The sequence below is a fragment of the Pogona vitticeps genome, chromosome 4, assembly GCF_051106095.1.
Source record: "Pogona vitticeps strain Pit_001003342236 chromosome 4, PviZW2.1, whole genome shotgun sequence".
NCBI lineage: Eukaryota > Metazoa > Chordata > Lepidosauria > Squamata > Agamidae > Pogona > Pogona vitticeps.
In genome coordinates, this window is record NC_135786.1 from 104,296,927 (window position 1) to 104,319,831 (window position 22,905).

Here is a 22,905-nt window from a genome sequence, read left to right on the forward strand (position 1 = left end):
CAAAGATTCCCCGTTCGTAGATAGAAAGAGTACTACAGTATATCAACCACTCATGTTTCTGGTACTTTGGCTAAGGTGTACTAACTTCTGAGCAAACTGCTGCACCGGTCAAGTAGGAATACCACCAGGAATTACAGTGGAAAGAGATTTCACTTAATATGATAGTAAGAGACAAATCCCTTCCACTCTTTCGATAAAAAGAAATCTGGTTGAAAAGTCCTGAGAAAGTGTGGCAACTACCTCAGAAAGAAAAGTTTGCAAAGGATCCCCCCTCATCCTCCTTTTGATAGGGAAGGTCTCACAAAGGAAATGACAGTTGAAAGGAAATGGAACAGAGTTAAATATTTGACAGATGATCAACAAAACCAGTAGCTGGCCATGAACTGTAGTATAGAATCTGCTACCTATAATTTTAATTAATGAAATTAACCTTTTTTTTAAAAAAAATACGTATCACAGGGATATCTATTCAAACAAACCAGAAGGTTTGATTGATCATTCCATACTGCAAGACTGATAATTCCAAAACTTTAAGATTACACTTTACATGCCTTAGCATGTAGAAATTGCCAACTGAGAATGTAAGGGTACTTAAAGTTGATTTATTCTGCCTATCTAATACATGCTCATGGGTAATAACCCTGAAATCGTCTTTCTTTTTTACTTTAATGCACACAAACCTGTTTAAGGAGTAAACTTTAATACTATGGAAAACAACAATTGCACTTGCCCCTATAAATGATTAACTGAGGGGTTTTTTGTTCAGAAGCACAGTAAATCAGTAGAGCTAAGGTAATACAAAAGCACTCAGAATGGAATATAAAACCTGGATTTTCCAACTGATATTGGCTGCATCAGGGAAATTTCTTGCTGAAGGTAAATTTACTGATTTTGTTGTTCTGTATGCTAAAAGCCTGTGCCTTCTATAATGCGCATTCTCACTTCATTTGCACAAAATTGTTGTTTTAGATACAAACATTTTAGTAAGCTTGTTTTAACCGTACTTGTTCAGTCCTTACAGACCAAATCACATGCCACTCACCTGGGTACAGTGAAAAACCCCCCTAGGTTTAAGTGACTTTTACATATGAAATACAAAAACGTGGAGCTCTTTGAAAATAGCAACCCATGCGTGGTTAGCACATTTATCAGAAGCCTTTTCCTTTTCAATATTTACTTTTCTGGAGTACTTAGAAACAATATATGATTTCATATATTTCATTATTCAACTCTGCATTTTTAACTGAGTGCAAGATTGTAAATATTCCATAAGAAACAATTTCTACCTAGTGTGTTCCTGTTCTGCAGCAAAGATAGCTTTTCTAGAAGTCTGTTTCCCATTTTCCTCTTCTGGCTGACTTAGCAAGCAGTCAAATTCTTTCACCCCCTCTGCCCAGGGAATTTATTTACAAAACCTTGATATGTAAGATTTAACAAAACAGTGTTACTTACGACTGTAGCCTAATAAGAAAGAAGTCCAGTTGCCATGACTCAACTTCCAGATAACATCACCAGGATGACTGAGGATCTTCACAGATACAGTGTTATTAAAGGGTTTGTTTTTAAACCTGGCGTGGAAGTGGGTGAAAGGTTCAATTCCAATGCATATAAATAAAGGAATCTACACATTTCTCAGGGACCTAAGGAGCTTTCTCAGACATGTTTGAAAATGGGAGGTAGTTTTAAGCTGTCTTGGACTATTCTAATCCAGTATCACCAACTCTGGCTGGCAGTGGCATTCTGAGACTTCAGGCAGAAATTCTACCCATCCCTGTAAGGACATGATGGAAATTGAACCTAGATTCTTTTGCATGCAAAACATGTGCTCTGCCACTGAGGTTCAGCCCCTTCCCACTAGAGCATCTTGCATCCCTGTACCAGGTTCAGTCCTGCTTAGCTTCTGAAATCAGATGAGACTGGATATGGTAAAGATGGGAAGATACTGGTGGGAAATCACTGCAGCCAAATTGAAGCATACATTATAAAGCAGGGATGTCCAAACTTTCACCTTCCCTGGGCCACATTAAAAGATGAAAAGTTCGTTTGGGCCGCACATACATTTGGTTTGGGCTGCATGGAGGGGCAGCCCTAGCCGTCCTCCGCAGCCCCACTCCAAGCGCGTTTACCGGCAGCTGCGATCTCGGACAGCAGAAGCTGCCAGCTTCGATTCTGGCGGCTTTATGGGGCCGGGAGGGGGTCCACCTATTGACGGGGATGGCGTAATGCAGTCATGCAGCCCCCCTGTCCCCTCCCCTCCCACTCCTTCCTTCCTTCCCTCTCTCGCCCTTTACTGTTGTGACATGCCCGGGCCACATTCCGTCCGCAAGCGCCGGCAGTGTAACTTGAAACTTTGGAATTTCTTTAAAAATAAAAAATTGCACTGGGCCGCATTACGAGCTGACCTGGGCTGCATGCGGCCCTCAGGCCACAGGTTGGACAAGCCTGTTATAAAGCAGGCAATTTGGCTGTTGTTTTTTTAATGAATTTAAAAACTAAGGATCCTTTTGCTGCGTGCTGTATTGTCACTGTTTGGCTCGGGAACCATAGAAGAATGCATCAGGCTTCTGCATGTTCCTTTTCACATGGGCCAGGAGAGGTATTCTGCATTTTCCTTCACTGACACTCTCCAGTTCCATGTTCATGTATGTAAGGGAAAAACAAAAGCAAAATACAAAATAAAGCAGACAAAACATTATGGCACCTTAAAGATGAAATGCTATATTTTAATGTGAGCTTTTGTGGACAAGTCCACTTTCTCAGAAGTAACTGTCTTGCAGATGTTACCTGGTTCATCTGATTGATTTGAGGTGACTTTTGTGCAGCTTGATTTCTGCACCAACCAAAGTTAACAGCATTTCAAAATTTATTTACCAGGTATAGATTCATTATCTGAATCACGTGTGGATATGACCAGCATATTACCCAGCACAATGCCTTTGTAGGGAAGCAAGATCAATTGCTTCCACAAAGACCCTTACCCAATTTTTCTTCTATAGTCTCTGGGTATGTAGAGCCCCAGCTCCTAGCAGACACAAGGTTAGTTTTATAGTCTTAACTGATGTCCTCTGCAAACATAGGTACCTGAAATAGGTACCCATTCAGCAGATGCTGGAATGTTAACAGTGATGGGATCGGGTGGGCTTCCCTGTCATGCACAAGAAGAAAATACCTGCAATTTTTTAGTAGTCAAGTGTCATGTTGCTGTTTTTCCACCTGCTTGAATTCCATTTAGCTTGTTTCTTAAAGTGCATTTATATACTGGATATTTCCCACTGAATCTTATTCTATTTTTTTTCTAGGCGGGTTCTGTGACTTTCCCAGCATTGAAAATGGAAAAATTGCCTCATATTACTATAGTTTTAAAGACCATTACTTTCCAATGAAGGAAGGTGAGAAGCTTTCTTATTCTTGTTTCCCTGGTTATACGACGGAAAGTGGGAGGCAAGAGGCAAGGATAAATTGCACAACAAGAGGCTGGGTGCCAGCCCCCAAATGTTTCAGTAAGTCCCCTTCATTGTCTTTCCTAAACTAAGAGCTTCTATGATGTGAAACTATGTAGGAAGAGAAACAATTATAGGCAACCTTCTTCAATTGATAGGGATTGCAAGATAAATCTATTTTATATTAAATACTGTACATATGGAGGCTGTATATGACAAAAATCCATGGAAGACTTTTATTCCAAATGATTGGGCAATTAAAGTTTTCCCAGGACATAGAAAATAAATTTAACGAATTGTATTATTTCAAAAGTCAGATCAAGTTTCAAAATCAGAGGCCATAGGATCCCGTTACATAAATACAGAATGGTAGATAAGTGTTTATGCTGAATATAATTTCTGCATGCACAGCAGCCACTGCACAAAAGCTTCATGTACAAGGTTCTGGGTTTGCTTTGGTAAATGCATGAAGACTCAGTGAAAAGAGACTGTCCACACCGCTGTCAATGGACTTCTTCCATTATAAGTAAGTAAGTACCGTATTTTTCAGTGTATAAAATAACAGCTTTTACTTAAACAATTAAGACAAAAATTGAGGGTCGTTTTATACATGGAAGGCAGCTGCTTTTCCCTGCCTTTTGTGAAGTCATGGAGCTTAGCAAAAAGGAAGGGAAGGCTCCCTTCAGGTAAAGCAGCCATGAAAGGGCTGCATGATTGCAGCCCTTTGATCCTGAAGCCCTTTCATGGCTGCTTTACCCACTTCCTAAGTCCCACTGTGAAAGTGGCTGCTGCTTTTCCTTGCCTTTTGTGAAGCCATGGGGCTTAGCATAAAGGAAGGGAAGTCTCCTTTTCTTTTTGCTAAGCCTTGTGGCTTCACAAAAGGCAAGGAAAAGCAGCAGTCAAAGGGACCCCTTTGATCCCTGCTTTCCCCTTCCTTTTGCTAAGCTCCATGGTTCAGCAAAAGGAAGGGAAAAGGAGGGATCAAATTTTCTAATTTGGGGTTAGAAAAAAGGGGGGTCTTATACATTGGGTAATCTTATAAATGGAAAAATATGGTAAGAAATGAAAATGAAAGAGTCTGTGAAATTCATGCAGTATTATATATGAGATGACATTACATGTAATCATGTTTTCCTAAGCAACCTGTTATCTCCTTCTGTATCTAGGATTATAGATCTTGTTATTCCACACACTCCACTTATGGTGTCATTACCATAGTTTATCAAGATACTTACGTGGTACTGTGCTTCCTTCAGTCAAGATATTGGACTGTGTGGCAGTCTTGTCACTTCCATCAATATGTCATGGGAGAGTACAGTTATGTTGATAAAGGAATAATGTAATATTTTCTCTATATTTTTTAATTCAATGCACAAATATTTAGGGAAATGTACCAAACCTCCCTTGGATAATGGAGTTTTCTCTGATATGAAACTGTCCTACAAAATGTGGGAGAGGCTGCACTATGCTTGCAATTCAGGCTACCAGACTCCTGAAGGCACCAAAGAGAAAACAGTGCAGTGTCTTCAAAATGGATGGTCCGTCCAGCCACAGTGTATCGAAACAACTGGTATGGCTTTTGATAATCTCCCCATCCTGGAACAATTCATAAAATTTGAGGTTACTGGTGATGGGGGATTTACAAGGTATTTAGTGGTCCTGCAGTGAATTTTTCTTTCAAAGAGAGATGGTTTCACTAAGGATATTTCTAGTGGATGTGAGATCATGTAAATGAGGAGGAGGGAAGTCTGAGAAACAAGGATTCTCAAGACAGAATGTACAAGAACATCTCTTAACTGCCAGGGCGTGGGTGGGGGGGGATAAAAGCAATCTTTTTCACTGCCCATGCTTACAACATCATAATTAAATATGAACATGTTTTTTGAAAGCTGCAACATGTAGACTTCCCTAAGTTAGTAGTCAACTATCATTGCTGAGAAACTTTCCAAGGAATTGTATGAAATATTATCAAAATTGTTTCAAAACTGAAAGGTTGAAAATCTAGCTGTTACAGCTCTTGGAATTTTAGGTCCAAATGTCATATTCATGCCAAATTTTGTTTTTGCACTAGTACAGAGAAGGCAGACTAATGATACTTATTTTTATCCTCTTTGACGGGTACTTGCCAATATATGTATACTGGAAAGGACACTACTAGAACAATACTAAATATGCTTATTCAGAAGTAGGTTCTATTGAGTTCAGTGAGACTTACTCCCAAAGCAAAGCAAAGTGTGCTGCTTATATACCACCCCATAGCGCTTCAAGCACTCTCTGGGCAGTTTACAAGTTAATTACACAGGCTACACATTGCCCCCCCCCAGCAAGCTGGGTACTCATTTTACCAACCTTGGAAGGATAGAAGGCTGAGTCAACCTTGAGCCGCTACCTGGGATTGAACCCCAGGTTGTGAGCACAATTTTGGCTGCAGTACAGCAGTTTAACCACTGCGCCACAAGGCTCTTGTAACTAGGCATGAGGTTTCAGCCTTAAGATTTCCTTCTCGGTAAGCATGTATAGGATGGCACTGCTAGACTAAGGCCCCAGTAGCAAATCCCATTGAACTTAGTGGAACCTCTAGTTAGATTGTTTTGTGTTGGATGGGTCTAATATACACTACATTTTAACATATAATTAAAAATAATTTTTAAGAGGTGGAAGTTCGTGAAAAACAACAGGCTGCTTTACTTGTAAATGTATGAGTCTTAGTCTGACTTGTGGAATTCTGATTAGGCCAGACCTTCATTTAAGTAAGCCTGCTTCTTTAGTCTGGGCCGCTGTGCCAGTTTTGCCACAGGAGGGGGCTGCTGAGCTAGGCCTTGTTGCACTTCAGCAAGAGGCCAAAAAAGTGAAGTACAATATATGATGGATAGTGGTTGCTGAATGTAGAGAGTTTGTTTATTTGGGGCATGAAAGCAAAATCTTTCTAGTCCAAACATCTTTAAATGATTGATTTAATGGGCCCATGAGGGCAGCTGTATTTCCTACCATCTCAAGATTTATTTATTTATTTATTCTGAAAATAATAGTATATTAGCACACAAACTCATTTTTATGGACAGTCAAATGTTTGTAATCCTTGCCTAAGTCACTTTTACTTGTATTCATTCAAAAAGTCCACTCCACCCAATACCTGTGTCAGTGTGGATTTTATGAGAGGTATGAAACTTTGGATTTATTGTTGAACAACAGCTTTCTTCAATATGCACATTTTCCTAGGTACTTTTTGAACTAAGAATGACATGTATGAAAAATACATTAGGTTAGTTCACTTAAAATGCAGATCAGATGGAAATTGTCTAATAGTGGAATACCTGCCTTGTTCGCCTGCATCCTCTCTCAGCAGTTCCATATTTTACTTTGCTTTCAGATCATTTAGGGCCTCTCAGAACAGTAAAAACTAGACAGCCCCCTTTGCCTCCTTATATTTGAAACTGTTTGTTATTCTTCCGCTCTCTTGCTCTTCCTTTCAATATCTGCTCATTTCTGCCCTTGCATGAGAAGACATTCAGTAATTTCTTGTTTTTAAGAGACTTGTTCAGCACCAGAGCTACTCCATGGGCACTATCATACATCCCAGAGAGAGTTCAGCCTGAATGAGAAACTCAGATACAGCTGCGATGATGGCTATTTTACGGCAGGCAGCAACACAACAGCAGTAGTCCTGTGTGGTCCTCAAGGCTGGTCCCTTCTTCCCAAATGTACTAGTAGGTGAATTTAGAAATTTGTCCTTTCGGCCAGTTGAACCCTGTTTTGATCAGCTTCTATTTCGTTTGGCGCAAAGGGTGCAAGCACCTGATGTTTACAAAGTAGCAAATGGAACAATTTGTTCTTTCTTGTGATTTGTTGTGTTCTGTTTCAGGGCTGCAGTGTTCGTCACTAAGTCCTGTAGAACATGGAGGTGTTCATCCCAGGAAGGGAAGCTATGATGAAGGAGATGTGGTTCAGTTTGTCTGTTCAGAAGGTTATACCTTGAAAGGAGCAGAATTAGTTCAGTGCTACTCCTTTGGCTGGTACCCAGAGCCTCCAATATGCGAAGGTAATATGGATGGGGTATTTCGGCTATCTCCATCAGCCCCTAAACCTCTCCATCAAACTTGTTTGATGATATAACAAGCGTAACATCACCATGCTTAGTATTTTTATGGGTTTCATGCTTTTAATTGTAATTTATTGTATATCTGTTTTCACTGCATTTTATGGTTTGCGTCCCCTAATGTATTGATGTTGTTTTATTTTGTTACTGTGTTGTTCTACTTGTAAACTGCCTAGAGTGGCCTTGGCTGCCAGATGGGAGGTATATAAATCAAATAAATAAATAAAATAATTTGTTTTTAAATCCTTTGTTTCCATCTAAACACCTATACAACAGATCATGTGATTTATGTTGTGTTGATTGCAGAAAGAAGTGGGAAGGACAAATACGCAACTCAGGAAAAAAGTCTGTCTGTAATACCCAGTCTTTTTGGAGGCATTTTCTTCTCCCTTTTAAAACTGCTGGCTTTTAATTTCTGCTCTTTGGAATAGTGATCTGGAAAGTACTGTTGTTGATTTTTATTAAGTCACAAACCTTTAGAATTGTTGGATTGGATCCAGAGAAGAATGCTCAGAACTCCGTTCATGCAACAGGATTTTTCTGGCTTCCTCACACAACACACCCCGTGCGTTATGCCTTCCTCCAAGCTGTTCCTTGGAGTCAAACAGACCTTTGGAACAGCATAGAATAGAACCGAATGGGCCACAGCATTAAGTGATCAGCGGCAATGCTGATGATGTCTTTTCTTCTTCTTTTTCCTAGAAGTAAGAAACAAATGTCCTCCTCCTCCTCAGCCTCCCAACACTAAACTGCTAACCCATTTGAGAACATTCCGCCATGGAGACAGATTGCGTTTGGAGTGCGACCCCCCTTTTCAGATCAGAGGAGCTGAAGAGGTGCAGTGTAAGGATGGCAAGTGGACTTCACCTCCCACATGTGTTGGCCAGTTGTCTGGTAGGACATCAGATTTTTAACACTTCTGTTGTGGGACCTCATTTAAAAGATATTTAAGTCTTCATTTTCTGCCTGCATCTGAGTTTCAGTGCAGGTTTTGATACCTTTAAAAAGCCAAGAGCCACTTTGATCTGCTTATTAGCCCAAGAAAGGCAAGTCACCTCTTTTCACGTAAAGCAGAGGTAGGCAATATGAAGCCTCTACGAGCCTGCTTGTTGGCTATCACCACCACAAATCAGCAGCAGCATGGCTGTCCAATTTTTTAAAAAACTTCTAAAATTGCTGTTCTTTTGTGTGGCATTTACCCTGCTTCTGAAGCAGCTGGTCATTACCAGCAGAACCATGTTGCTATAGATACCCATCTCTTTATTCTGCACCAAAAAAATGATACTCTCAACAGCTATTAAGAAATTTCAGCAGCGATGGCAACATTGGTGGCAATGCCACTCTGAATGAATTCTGGGGGCCCAATTTTGCCCCCGCAAAATCCCAGTAAGTTGCTCACTTGAGATAAAGAAGTCTGCAAAGTTCATAACTCCCAAACAACTTTCTTTCCTAAACAAGGGAAAGATATCTTGTCTGGAATAGAGAGGAAGGAAGAGCTTGACTGGTATCATCTGCATCCAGGAACTTCATTAATTCTGAATTATCCCAGGCATCTCCCAATAATCTCATATGACTTAATCATAATTTAATATTTGTATACTTATTGTTAGATTTAAATACTGTCTTTCAATGATATGAGCTGCATTGAGTAAATAAAATAAAATAAAATAAAGCAAGCAAACATTCATGAAGATAAAGCAGGGTTGAGTTTATAAAGATGCCAAAAAAAAAAAAAAAAAAAAATTTAAGGCCAAGAATGCCATTTGCATGCTTATTAGGTAAAATGCTATAAATAGAATAATGGTTGATTTGTGTTCTGTTTCTTTCTCAGAGACGGTCAGGACAGCGACCAAAGATGGTCATCACGACATTGAAACTATTGGAAACTGCATTTCCCCTCCTGCAGTTAAAAATGGTGTTATAATTAATACATTTGGTCCACCAGTAACAAGCTACCAAGCTGGTTCTTTTGTGGAATACAGATGTCTCCAGTTCAGTATGATGAAAGGACATAATCAAGTTCATTGTCTCCAAGGAAGATGGACAGAACCGCCAGTTTGTTTAGGTAAGTCTTAAAAGAGAAACAATAATTTAAATTACCACATAGAAAAAGGAGGGCCCAACTGGTCCATTAAATCTAGTACTAATTATTACTAATAGTGAGCCTCGATTAAAGCAAACAGTACCCATATTTTACTGAAAACAGTAGAGATGGGTGTATTAGTCTGTACTTCATTGTCACACAAACAGCAGAGACATGTTGACACCTTAACAAAATTTATATGCCATAAGAGCTTCTTGTTGTATCTGGTGCAAGATGTCTACTTGTACTTCCTTGGTTTAATTATGGGTGAGTACACCCATTTAAGCATGGACCCATCCTGGTACCTGGTAGTCAGGTACCAGGATTTCATAGAACAATGCTTTATGGAAATTTATGGAAATTTTGAAGGCAGATTGTATTGAAAAACTCTGGGTGATAGCAAAGGTTTCTGGCTTAATAATTGAATAATTTCTTGAGGTTTCTGCCCCTTGAATGCTCATACACAAGTAGAGATGGGCATGAACAGAAAAACAGATGAATCGGGCTTATATTCCCTTACGTCCCCAGTATGTTATTGTGATGTAGCAGGCCACTCTGATGTCACTGCCAACTCAGGCCTCTCAGAATGCCCACCACACTACTTCACACTCGCTGCCACCAATTGTAATGAATATTTAAGAAGAACAAAGGTTTCCTTCACAACAAAACAGGTTTACTGAGATAACAAAATAAAATATGAAAATCACAAGTAGCTAATCATGATGTCAATCACTGTTTCTTATTTAATCAATCACAGACTTTCTCTTACTGAATACATAGGCACACAGGCCTCTAAACAAGCTCTTTCTCTCTCACACTCCAGATCTGATCTCTGACACTCTCTTCACACCCCTTTTTCTTCCAGCTCCTCCCTCTTCAGCCCCACCATCCGTCACCCCATTGGCTGATGATTCACTGCCCAATTGTGACGGACAGGTAAGGTCAGGGCTGCCTGTTACATTACCTCCCCCCTTAATAAGTTGTTTCATGGGAGAAAGGTAAAGTGCTTTCTTCTCATGAACACAGAGCACAACAACAATACATCATATCAATTAAATAATCAATATATCAAACAATTGCATAACCCTTAAATGAACCTCTTACCTGCATTATATTTTACACTTACATACTTTACCATTTGCAACGTTCCTTAAGGCATATTATTAACAATTAGATACAACATTTAAACATTTGCTCATATAACCAATAGCAATTTTACCTGGTACAAGCCCATCCAACTTTTATTACATATATCATATTAAAAGTCCAATTATTTCTTTTTCTCTTCAATCCTCGGGTCTTCTGGAAAGGGCATCTGCAGCACAGTTCTGAGTCCCTTTGACCACTCGAACCTCAAAGTCAAAGTCCTGCACAATCAAAACCCACCTCATCAGTTTGTTGTTGTTGGCTTTGATAGTCCTTAGCCACAATATTGGAGAATGGTCATTACACAGGACAAAATGTCCTCCCCACACATAAGGTCCAAGCTTGCGAAGAGAATGAAGGATTGCAAGACACTCTCCTTCACCACTCGAAAGCTGATCTTCGCCCAACTGTAGATATTCGCTCAGGTACGCCACAGGATGATGTTCTCCGTCGCTGTCCCTCTGGCTCAGCATGGCTCTTGACCCGGTGTTGGACGCATCGGTGACGATGGTGACCTCACGCTGGAACTCTGGAACTCTTATGACCCGACTGGTCATCACCGTCCCCGTCAGCCTCGCGAACACCTCCTCGCAGCTGCTGGTCCACTGGATACAATCTGCACTCTTCTTGCATGTTAGTTCAGTAGCATCGCAAGAAGTAACAGCTGGTGGGGATGCACCTCCGGTATCTATCTTGTGCACCACTCCCTTGGCTAACCCAGGCTTGTCAGAGAAAACATGCTGGTACTTGGTAACTAAGGATTTCAATTCATTCTGTTGCTCTTGGGAAAGTAAAGGGTTGATTTTGACTTCTTCAGGGTTGTATCTAACTTTCCCCCTCCCTTCCCAATAAGGCAAATCGTGTTTCTCCTTGTCAGCTTCCTTCATGGCAAATAACACCCTATTTTCCTCTCTATAATCTGGTTTAATCATATTCACATGAACCACCCTCCTGCCTGGTTCTCCATCTTCTTTAATGATGTAATTAAGATCATTCATTTTGGCAATAATTCTGAATGGTCCTGCCAATTCAATTGTAATTTGTTCCCTTTGAGAGGTCTCAGCATAAGCACCTCATCTCCAGGGTTAAAACTTCGTTCTCTGGCTTTTCTGTCATATCAGACTTTCTGTTTATTTTTCTGCACTTGAAGCTTCTCAGCAGCTAGTTCTAAATTTCTTTTCAGGGTGTTCATCAGGGTGTCTAAATATGAGATTACATTCTCAGGATCATCTCCTTTTATTTGTTCCCAATTTTGTCTAACTACTGTAAGTCAAGGGGTCCTCTCACTTTTCTCCCAAACAGCAATTCAAAAGGACTAAATCCTGTACTGTCTTGGGGTACTGATCTATATGCATACAACAGGAGCTGTAATCTCTGGTCCCAATTGTTAGGGTTTTCAGAAGAATAGGCCCAAATCATGCGCATCAGGATGCCATTAATTTTTTCTGTGAGCCCATTGGATTGCGGGTGATATGGGGAATTATTTAAATGTTTGATCCCACATATTTGCCATAGTCTCTGCATGAGTTTTGAGGTAAAAGATGTTCCTAGGTCAGTCACTATCTCTGACGCAAAGCCCATTCGACTCATATAACTCAGCAGGGCATCAGACACTGTATGAGTCTCAATATTTCTCAGAGGAATGGCCTCTGGGTATCGTGTGGCATGGTCCACAATAGTCAGAATAAATCTGTTCCCCCTTTTGGTGACTCTAGGCAATGGCCCTACAATATCCACGCCAATACATTGAAATGGGGTAGAAATTAGGGGTAATGGGCATAGCTTTGCCTTTGTTTTATCTCTGTTATTACCCTGTTTCTGACAAACATCACAACTTTGACAGAAATTCTTAATCTGCTTTCCCATCTCTGGCCAATAGAAATTTTGTGCTATTCTTTGTTTGGTTTTATTAATTCCTAGATGAGCAGCAAATATATCTGAATGTCCTCTTTCTAATATTTTCTGGTGGTATTTTACAGGAACTACTAACTGCTTTTGTATATCATCCCCTCCTTTCCTGGGGTTTACCAGTGTCTCTCTGTACAATAATCCCTGTTCAATGTGGAAACTTTCCGGTGTTTCAGGGGCTAACTGTATTTCAGACACATTCTCAAAGCAGCATTTTAGTGTGGAATCTGCTTGTTGTTCTTGAGAAAAAGTATTGTTTTGGGGAATATCAGGTGTAAACAACTCAGCTGAGTCTCTATTGTTGGTCACTCCCTTCCCCTGACTGTCACTCTTTTCTTCAGCTGCCTCTGCTTGCTCTTGTTGTGAACGTGTTAGAACTAGAACTCTCTTAATATGCTCAGAGAGGTCTGTACCAATCAAAACGGCCGATGGAAACTGTGAGGAAATTCCTACGCGCCAATTTCCCTGCCATCCCCGATATTGAATGGGTAATTCAGCCACAGGCAAAATAACAGTTTCTTGTCCTATTCCCTTCACAGCCATGTGTTCTTCTTGTAAAATATATTTTTGAGGTACTATATCTGGGTGACATAGAGTTACTTGTGAACAAAAATCTTTCAGAGCCATGTATTTGTTATCTAAAACACAAATATTGTCCCCAGCCGTTTTAAATAATTCTTGATCCATTTTAATTAGAAAGCAATGCCTAATCTCTGCAAAAGGGATATGAGATTCCATATTATCATCTGGTGTAGAGAACTCAGTTTGTGTTGCCATGGAGACTGACTCCTCTCCTGGTGTATTAACTTATCTCTGCTGGACACAGTAAACAGCTTTAGGCTTGCTTAAATTTACTTTTTGTGGTAAAAATTCTCTATTTTCTCTGTTTTTACCACACTGGGATGCAATATGACCTTTTTCATTACATTTAAAGCAAGTTCTAACATTCCATTGATCATTTCCAGCCCCTTTTCCTACTTTTCCCTCCAAATTTTGCCCTCTGGCTTGGCTCTGTTCTGAGGACTTTTCCACAAAATGGCCGCCAACCTTCTGCTGGTTTTTAAATTGTCCTCTGGGATTTTTATTAGAGTCTTCCCAAGTTTTCCTTACACCTTTTCCCTCAGAAAAGCTGTTTTTTTGTATCTGGGAAATGAAATCAGCAATCTCCCCTGTCTGTTTCAAATTCTGGGGTTTCTTGTCCCTGACCAAATATTTTAGTTCACCATGTAAGAGAGAATAAAACTGTTCCAACCCCACAACATTTTTCAGATCCTGAACTGTCTGAACTCCCTCCTGTAACAGCCATTTGTCTAAATATCTGGACAAGTTCGCTCCTAATTGTGAGTAAGACTCCTCAGGTTTCTTAGTTAGTGACCTGAATTTTTGTCTCAGATGTTCTGAGTTTATACCATACCTGGCAAACACTAACTTTTTGAATTCAGTATAATCTTTAATTAATTCGATTGGCATCTCCGCATATATCTCAGCCAGGCCTCCACTAATTTGGGATCTCAATATAATCATCTTTTCAGATTCCCTCACTTGAAAATCCTCACACGCTCTTTCATACATCACAAGGAATGATTCTGGATCATCTCCCTTCCTAAAAATTGGGAATTTCTCCAGGTCTGCCTTAGATAACTGACTCTCCTCAGAGTTGGCTCCCCTATTGTTATTATTGTTTTGATTTTCCAATTCTAACCTTCTGAGTTTGTAAGCCATACGTTCTCTCTCTAGTCTTTCTTCCCTCTCCAATTTTTCCCTCTCTAATTGTGCCTCCATTTCTCTCTGCCTCATTTTTTCCTCCCTCTCCATTTTCTCTTTCTCCATCTCCATTTTCTCTTTCTCCATTTGTAAGGCCATTTGTCTCTCCTCAGCTTTGGCCATCTCCAGCTCAAATCTCCATTTTCTGAACTCTAATGGGTCTTCCCTTGAGGACTCTCCCTCCTGAGCTGAGGCAAATCCTTCTTCAAAATCCCCATTTTCCTCATCCGACCCAGCTGCCATTGCACAAGGCACCTGTTCAGTTTTCTTGCCTCTAGTCAAAGGCATTTTCCTCTCTTAAGGCTTATTATTTACTTTTAAAAGCCTTGATTTTAAAAGTCCACTTTTTCCCTGTCAGTGAGTGTCTGTGTTACAATTTAGCTCCCAGCACTCATCCACTGGCAAGCTAGCTACTGTTACTAGGCCTCTGCCTCCAGCTAGGCCTCCCACCAAAGACAGAATTTTTTTATTTCTGCCTCAGGCAGCAAAATTTTAAACACACAGCTTCCCCCTGTCCCAGGCTGAGCTGTTTTGAGTCCCCTCAGCCTCACTGCCCTTGGCTCCGCTTTGTCCCCTCAGAGTTCTCCCTTAAACTCAGGACAAGCTAGCCAAACTGCCACAGATTTCAGTTTGGGCCACTCTTTCCACAGAAATGGTCACCACAGAGCTTCCCTGTCTTAGTCCCCAATCTGAGGTCCCGTGCCCTTCTACTAGACCCGCTCCCCGTGAGACAAGTCCTAGAAGGTTACCCACACATCCACTCAGACCTCCCTAACTAAAGACCCCTGCTCTGGGCACCTTTCCAGTCAAGGCTTCACTGGATCTTCGAATCCCGCCGCTGGACACCAATTTTATTGTGATGTAGCAGGCCACTCTGATGTCACTGCCAACTCAGGCCTCTCAGAATGCCCACCACACTACTTCGCACTTGCTGTCATCAATTGTAATGACTATTTAAGAAGGACAAAGGTTTCCTTCACAACAAAACAGGTTTATTGAGATAACAAAATAAAATATGAAAATCACAAGTAGCTACAGTAATCACGATGTCAATCACTGTTTCTTATTTAATCAATCACAGACTTTCTCTCACTGAATACGTAGGCACACAGGCCTCTAAACAAGCTCTTTCTCTCTCACACTCCAGATCTGATCTCTGACACTCTCTTCACACCCCTTTTTCTTCCAGCTCCTCCCTCTTCAGCCCCATCCTCTGTCACCCCATTGGCTGATGATTCACTGCCCAACTGTGACGGACAGATAAGGTCAGGGCTGCCTGTTACAGTTATAATTTTGGTTACTAGAGTAGTATTGGTGCACGAACAGCAGAGATATGTTGACACCTTAACAAGTTTTATCTGGCATAAACTTATTCAACAAACACTATGGCCGGTATTCTGTTAGGGATCACGGAGCATAACACCCTACCAGCATAGCACTCAATGAGATCTTCACCTTGCCGTTCCAGAATTGGCAGATTGCTGCTGTGCAATGCAGAGCACCTTATGCTCATGGGATGGCATGAGAAGACACAGATGGTGACTGACTAATAATCACATCTTGATCTGTATTTTATGTGCCATGTCCATACTGGTCTTTGCTTTGTAGAACCATGCTTGGCTAATGAAGAAAATGCTGAACATCACAATTTAGAAATGAAATGGAGGCTGGAAGAAGATGCGTATTTGTTACACGGTGACATTATAGAAGTTGTATGTAAGCCTGGGTATGTTTTGCCACCATCTGTCAAAGAATCCCAGCTGCTGGTGCAGTGTAATGACGGAGAACTGAAATATCCTACATGTATTTCAAAAGGTAATATTGTGAGAGGTTTCTTCAAGAAGGGGCTTGTTTGCTCTGTAAAACTCTTACTTGTGTCTACTTCAGACTTGACAAACCTAAACTCTTATATGCAGTGTGTTAGTCATACCTGTTTCTACCCCTTCTGTATGTCAGGTGCTATCTTTTTTCCTTTGCTTAACTTAAAAAAAGGCAGAGGTTATTTCTGGAATAATTTTACTCAATACAATTATATCAAATCTATATATGGGATGTCATCCTAAAGCTGAATCAGACTGAGGGTTCATTTCTCATTCTGAATAGGTGAATATTTTTTCTCCGTTTTGCATTGTATACCCACAAATGATCAAACCAAGTGTTGGGAGAGTAGTTTGGCTTTCCTCTTGCCTCCCTCACAAAATGCACCCATTCCCATTTTTATTCACTCATAGCTGAAGCTGCTATTTGCAATTGACTTTCTTAAGATGACATTCATTCACTTCCTTTTAATGTATTTTTTTTAGTTTTAGACCCAAATGAAAACTGTGGCTCTCCACCTTCCGTAGAAAATGGCAATATTATGGGCTCTTTGACAGCAGACTATGCCCAGGGTTCAATTGTAGAGTACAGTTGCCAAGAATATCATTATTTGCAAGGCTCTAGAACTGTATCCTGCTCAAGAGGTCACTGGACCACTCCTCCAGTATGCATAGGTATTGTATAAAGTTGCTAGTTTATGGATGTAACAAGATAGTTTGCAGTTTAACCAGGTTCATTGGCTACAATCTTGTGTCTTTCAAGCAGTGAAATCTGGGATAAACAGGTAGCTTTAAGTGGTATTCCAATATGAAGGAAAAACTGCAGTTGTAGTGGTAGAACATATAAAAGTTGCACAAGGAAGGTCCTAGGCTTATTCCTAGGTATGCCTGTAGCAAGGAAAGCTTCCAATCTAAAATCAGCAAAATCATTGCTAGTCAAGATAGGTGACACTAAGTTACATAGACCATTGCTGTGCTTTACTCGTTATAACACAGTTTCCTGTGTGCTCTCTGTTTGAGAAAACAGATTGTGATTTTTTAAAAGAAGCAGCTAGGTGTTCATGTTAAGGCCTACAAAATTTGAATGAGCATGGCAATATGAATGATAATTAAATTTATATAAGCTCATTTTACTCTTATAAACATGGACAGCAGCACCCACCCTGCCCACACTGAGTTCTGGGTCATTTTCTAACCCATAATCCCAATGAGTTGAGTAGGGGTAGGATTTCTATAACATGTCATTTTTCCCCTGCAACCTGTGTTTGAGCTTATGGGTGGGTTTGAACATATTTATGAGGAATCTGGTGAGAAAGGCCAGGTTTCTCATAAACATGCTTGGGCTTGGTTATGGGTTCAAAGATAGGTTGCGGAGAAGATGTGAAATGTCCTAGAAATCCTCCCTCTAGTGATGAGAGTTAGAAATAGGCTCATGGTTCAATTTAGTTCTGCATCTCTTTTAAATGTGTAAATTGAGAATCCCAGGACACCTTTCTCCTGAATGAAGCAAAATTGTGACAACTAGAGTATGTCGCTATAGTTCATTCTTTGACAAAAAAATGGCATGGGACTTCTTTTTTCCCAATACAGTATGATGATGGGGCAAAAATCAATAGAATTGTTAGGATGATGTGAAAAAACAGAATTTTACAAGATAAGTGGCTGGAACTCAGTGACATCACAAGGAAGACTTCCTATCTAAACACTGGTTGAAACTCTTCAGGTGACAATGTTGCAAAATGCATACCTTGCAAGTCTGATTTTATATTAATTTTGCAGCAAAACATGGTTCTGGGGAACTAAAATGCCCCTTCTGATACTTAAAATTCCATCTAATTAATTAGAAGTGAACACCCAATTAATGTTTTATGCTTTTAACAACAATGCTTCGCTAGTGTCCAGGTTTTAAAACATAATGTAATATTGTATAATAATGCATTATAACTATTTTTGCAATCAACTGCTTTTTAAAGCATCGAAATGCTATCAGTGATTGACAGCCTCAATGCATGTTGCTATAGTTCATTAATTATGTTTGTTCTTAAACAGATGAGGTACTGTATAAATATTAGCATTACAGAGGTTTGCTGACTTCCTAGTATATTACGCGGCATGGTCACATGACCATTAACACTTTGTTTGTTTTTGAAGAGCCATGTACATTATCACAAGCAGAGATGGCAAACAATAATTTGAACCTGAAATGGAGCTTTGACAACAGACCTTATTTTCTACATGGAGAATTTGTTGAATTTGTGTGCAAAGCATATTATATGAGTCCACCATCAAGTTCACTATCTGATTTCAGAGTACGGTGTCAGCATGGGCAACTGTTGTACCCTCATTGCATTGAGATGAGACAGTAAGGTATGTAATCATCTGCCAAGTGTAGAGGTTTATTTTGGACTTCAACACTGGTGGGGCACCCTGCCTAATAACTGTGCCCTTTCCCCTCTACTTTGTACAGTGGACCCTCAACCTATGGAATTAATCTGTATTGGAACGTTGGCCGCAGGTAGGGTTGCCAGACATCCGGAAAAGGGAGGACATGTCCTGCTTTTTAAGCGAAAATCCTGCGTCCGGCAGGCAAAGCTAAAAAGCTTTAAAATGTCCGGCATTTCTACCTGAAAATGTAAATCACCTCTCCCTCCCTCCTTGGTTGTAAGGCATTTGTAAATCCTCCCGGCAGCGGCTTGTAAATCCTCCGCTCTGATGGTTCTGATCGGAGATAAGCCAGTTTAATTGGTCCCCCGCTGTGCAACAGAGCCGGGGCAATCAGTGACTGCTTCCGGGGGAGGTGACTGAGAGCACGAGGGAAACTTCAATCAAGGAGGGAAGAAAGGTGCAAGAGAGCTTGACAGAGGCTTGTTTAAAAGTAAGATTGGGGAAAATTTAGGGAGGGAGGGAGGATGTATGTGAGTGAGAAAGAGACTTAGTTTTATAAAATCATGAAAAAAAGGTTGTGACTGCAAGGGAGAGATGGCTCAAAGGTGCGAGGGAGGGATGGGTAGAAATGGACATGAGAGGAAATGGACATAGTGAACTGAAGCAACTGATTGTTTGAACATTGAGGAAGGGTTTGTGTGTCAGATGGAGGGAGAGGGAGAGGGAGAGACATACACACACAGAGAGAGACTTGACTTTTTCATAAAACCATGGAAAAAGGAACATTGCAAAATTTAATCTCCATTGCATTTAGCTCTGCTGAGAACAGCAAGTATTTCAAGGTAGTAGTTGTACAATTAGCTGTTTAAATAATATTCTTTGGTATTTTGAAAAAAGCCTCCATTGAATTTATTTTTATTTTTTAACATGACTGTTTCTTGGACAGTTCACTAAGAGACGTTTATTGGCAGGAATTGTAATAAAATTGTATTGATTGCGGGTTTAATGTGGATTCAAATGAAACATTCAATATGTCCTCCTTTGTCCTCCTTTTTGTCTTTCTATGTCCTCCTTTGTCCTCCTTTTTGTCTTTCTATGTCCTCCTTTTGGTACCAATGTATCTGGCAACCCTAGCCGCAGGTCAAAAAATCCGTGGGTCGAGGGTCCATTTTCCATAGGAATGCATTGAAAACCCTGTAATCCGTAACTGGCCCAATAACCCCCCCACACAAATCGAAAATACATAACTATGTTTTTAAAATATGTAAATAGACCTTACCTGTCCAAAGCCTTCCAGGGGTCCCATCCTGCCACCATTGCCGCTGCCCAAGGCCTCTGAGAGCTTCCCTGACACTGCCGGAGGCCTTTCGGAGGTCCCCCATTGACTCAGACTTTCCCAGGGTGGATTGGGCCTACCGGGGAAAGCCCTCCTGTAGTAGGCCCAGTCTACCAGGCTTTCCCGGGCAGCAGACCGGGCCTACCAGGGTAGGCCTGGTCCACCCTGGGAAAGCCTGCATTGGCAGGGGTGGGGGAACCTCTGAGAGGCCTTCCATGGCAGCAGAGAAGCCCTGGAAGGCCTCCGGAAGTCCCCCTCACCACCGATAATGCCTTCGGAGAAGCTCCGGAGGCACGATCGGTGACGAGGGGGACCTCCGGATGCCTTCCGGGGCTTCTTCACCACCATGGGAGGCCTCTTGGAGGTCCCCCCCCACTGCCAAACATGCCTCTGAAGCATGATCAGTGGTGGGGCGACCTCCAAGATGCCTCCCATGGCAGCGGAGAAGCCCTGGAAGGCATCCGGAAGCATGACCAGCAGCCTATGGACTGGAAGGAGGAGGCAAAGAAAGCACCAAATTTGAATTTGGCGCTTTCCCCGCTTCCCCCTTCTGGTCCGTAGGTCGATTCTCCGGCTGCAAGTCGCTGGGAAATTTTGTATTCGGAGAAGTCCATACCTCAAAAAGTACGCACGTAACATGAAGATAATCCAGATTTCTGGAAGTATTCATGGTACTGTCTATATTACAGCTGTATGATATGTGGCTGATACGTTTGCATATAAAAGAATAATTTTATGCTGGCAATATAATTTTAAAAAAGATGGGTTTCTTTCAAATATAGTGTGTTGAATGAATCTTCGAACTGCCGAGTTGAAATGGAAATCAAGAAAATTCTTCTCCAACTGCTGATGTAGGAAGTCTCAGCTGAGTGATCTCTCTGCTACCTCTGCTGAATATAGACCTTTTTCATTTGTAGAAGTTAACTTGGAAGGATATTCAAAACAAGTGATCTCCCAAGTGTCTAAGTGGAGTAGTAATTGTGCTTTACTGGAATATAATGGCCAAACTCCTGTGGTGCAGTTAGGCCAGCAGAAGAGAAAGGGTGTGATTCACAATGGCAAATTGTGATTAATTAATGAGTTTATGCTTGTTTTCTTGGTCACATGTCAAGCATGGGTGCACAGTTAAGACATTCATTGTATTTTCTTTTTTAAAAAAACCTAGTAAGTACAAATTGAGGGGATATAGGGCTTATAACGTTCACCAGCCTATTTTTATGTTGCAGGATTGTTCCCAATTTGCCAGTTTGAGCTTTCGCTCAGATGCTTACTTCGACACACACTTTAATCACTCAAGACAGCTGGGATAGTGGATGACCCCAACTTACTGCATCATTTGAGAGACACTTTTCAAATGTTTGTTGAAATAAAGATGATCAACAGTATTAATATCACAAGCTTTGTATTTTGTTGTTTTTGTTAGTACTGTGTTCAGCAAGAATGTTTTCACACATCTGAGAACTAGAGGTTAGAAATAACTAGCTACTTATTACCGGTAACTAGTTGTAAGTTAGTAAGTAGTAAGTACTTTTTGGTAAGTTACTATCTTACTCAAATAGGTGTAACCATTAACAGCTAGTTACTACCAAAAAAAAACTAGTCTTAAAGGTATTTTAAGGCAGTTTTAGAGTAACTTTGGTCAGTTTTGTTTTCAGATGTCATGACATTCTCTTATCAGTCCTAAATGACAACATAAGTATTGTTTGTATAAATATTTTCAAAGTGCAGTATCAGAACTGTTTGTTAGAAGGAACTGTATTTTCCTGTATTTTTCAGCCCATTAATGATGACAACACAATTTAATATTACACAATGTAACAAATTCCTTGAATAATAACAGCAAACCAGCTGCTGAGAAACAATGAGCAACATTATGACTGAAATCAAGTAGCAACAAGAGTAGGTCTACTGAATCAGTGGGCATTTGGTGAATCAATTCCCCAGAGTGCTGTCCTCTGAAGATGCTGGCCACAGAGACTGGCGAAACATTAGGAAGAACAACCTTCAGAACATGGCCAAAGAGCCTGAAAAACCCACAATAACCAATTCCCCTTAAGTTCCATTGATTCAATAGGCCTCCTGTAGTTGTAACTTTTTACTAGATTTCAGCCTGTGAGTTTCTTCTATAACAGTGGATCCCAACCTTGGGTAACTCAGATGTTGTTGGACTGCAATTTCCAGAAGCCTTTGCCACCAGCTGTTCTGTCGAGGTTTTCTGGGAATTGCAGTTCAAGAAAACCTGGGTTACCCATGGTTGGGAACCCCCATTCTATAATATCGCATTCTGAGCTTTGATGAGAACATTGAACATGGAAACAGATAATTCTGGCCAATTAGCTACATGATGTAGCACTGTGCAAAAGCAAGATCACAAGCTTTGTTGTTCACCCTTTGCATTTCAAGCTACTTTTTCTAAGACACTTAAAACATGTTGTATGTTTATCTAAACAAAATTATACATCTATAATTGGGTAGTAGATCAACAGATGAACAAAGAAAGGATTAGATTGTTAAATTACCAAGATGTCATTACCAATCTTATACGCGGCATGCTTTTAAATTTTTTGTTGCATTACTACAAGGAATTTCTTTCCGGAAGCTAAAATCATGTTCCCCTCTGTTGTTTTCCAGGGAAAGGACACCAACATTGATTATTTAAGGGGAAACAAGTGTTTTTTTTTCCTATGAGACAATGAACATGTCCTAAACTGATTAGTGTTATTTTCCTGAGAACTTCAGCACCCACCTGCCCATTAGGTCTCATTATTTCTTTACACAACTATTGGGTAATACAAATTTGGGAACCAACTTCACTAAAATAGTTCAGCCAAAAATCCAACAAAGATATCAGTGGGCTTGAAACCATTTAAATTTGTGTTGGTTTGCAGCCATTATGTCTGAGGTAACATATGGTCAGATGGGAATTCTGT

The 22,905-nt window shown here is 40.5% G+C and overlaps 1 protein-coding gene across 5 annotated transcripts; it reads left to right on the forward strand.

Annotated features, from left to right (window-relative positions):
• The first annotated feature begins 743 nt into the window (after positions 1-743).
• Positions 744-21,372, forward strand: LOC110091707 (coagulation factor XIII B chain). Of its 5 annotated transcripts, none has more exons than XR_013544561.1 (11): positions 745-876; positions 3,300-3,500; positions 4,825-5,010; positions 6,971-7,147; positions 7,303-7,479; positions 8,239-8,430; positions 9,368-9,601; positions 16,046-16,252; positions 16,741-16,929; positions 18,406-18,769; positions 19,780-19,815. XR_013544561.1 is itself a non-coding variant. In XM_020815920.3 (11 exons), the coding sequence occupies exons 1-10, from the start codon at positions 813-815 to the stop codon at positions 18,618-18,620; spliced, it is 1,842 nt and encodes a 613-aa protein (XP_020671579.3). In that variant the 5' UTR covers positions 745-812; the 3' UTR covers position 18,621; positions 21,202-21,372. The 5 variants fall into 5 exon arrangements, 4 of the variants coding, with proteins under 4 accessions (XP_072854186.2, XP_020671581.3, XP_020671579.3 ...); XM_020815920.3 differs by lacking the exon at positions 19,780-19,815 and adding an exon at positions 21,202-21,372 and having other exon boundaries at positions 18,406-18,621; XM_020815919.3 differs by lacking the exon at positions 19,780-19,815 and adding an exon at positions 21,202-21,372 and having other exon boundaries at positions 18,406-18,616.
• Positions 21,373-22,905: the final 1,533 nt, after the last annotated feature.

What these genes read in the sequence shown, in the direction of transcription:
- LOC110091707 (XM_020815919.3), top strand. Translation starts at nt 813, where the DNA reads ATGGAATATAAAACCTGGATTTTCCAACTGATATTGGCTGCATCAGGG. An exon ending in AGAACCGCCAGTTTGTTTAG is followed by an intron (nt 9,602 to 16,045) that starts GTAAGTCTTAAA and finishes TTTGCTTTGTAG; the next exon opens with AACCATGCTTGGCTAATGAA. An exon ending in CATTGCATTGAGATGAGACA is followed by an intron (nt 18,617 to 21,201) that starts GTAAGGTATGTA and finishes TTTATGTTGCAG; the next exon opens with GATTGTTCCCAATTTGCCAG.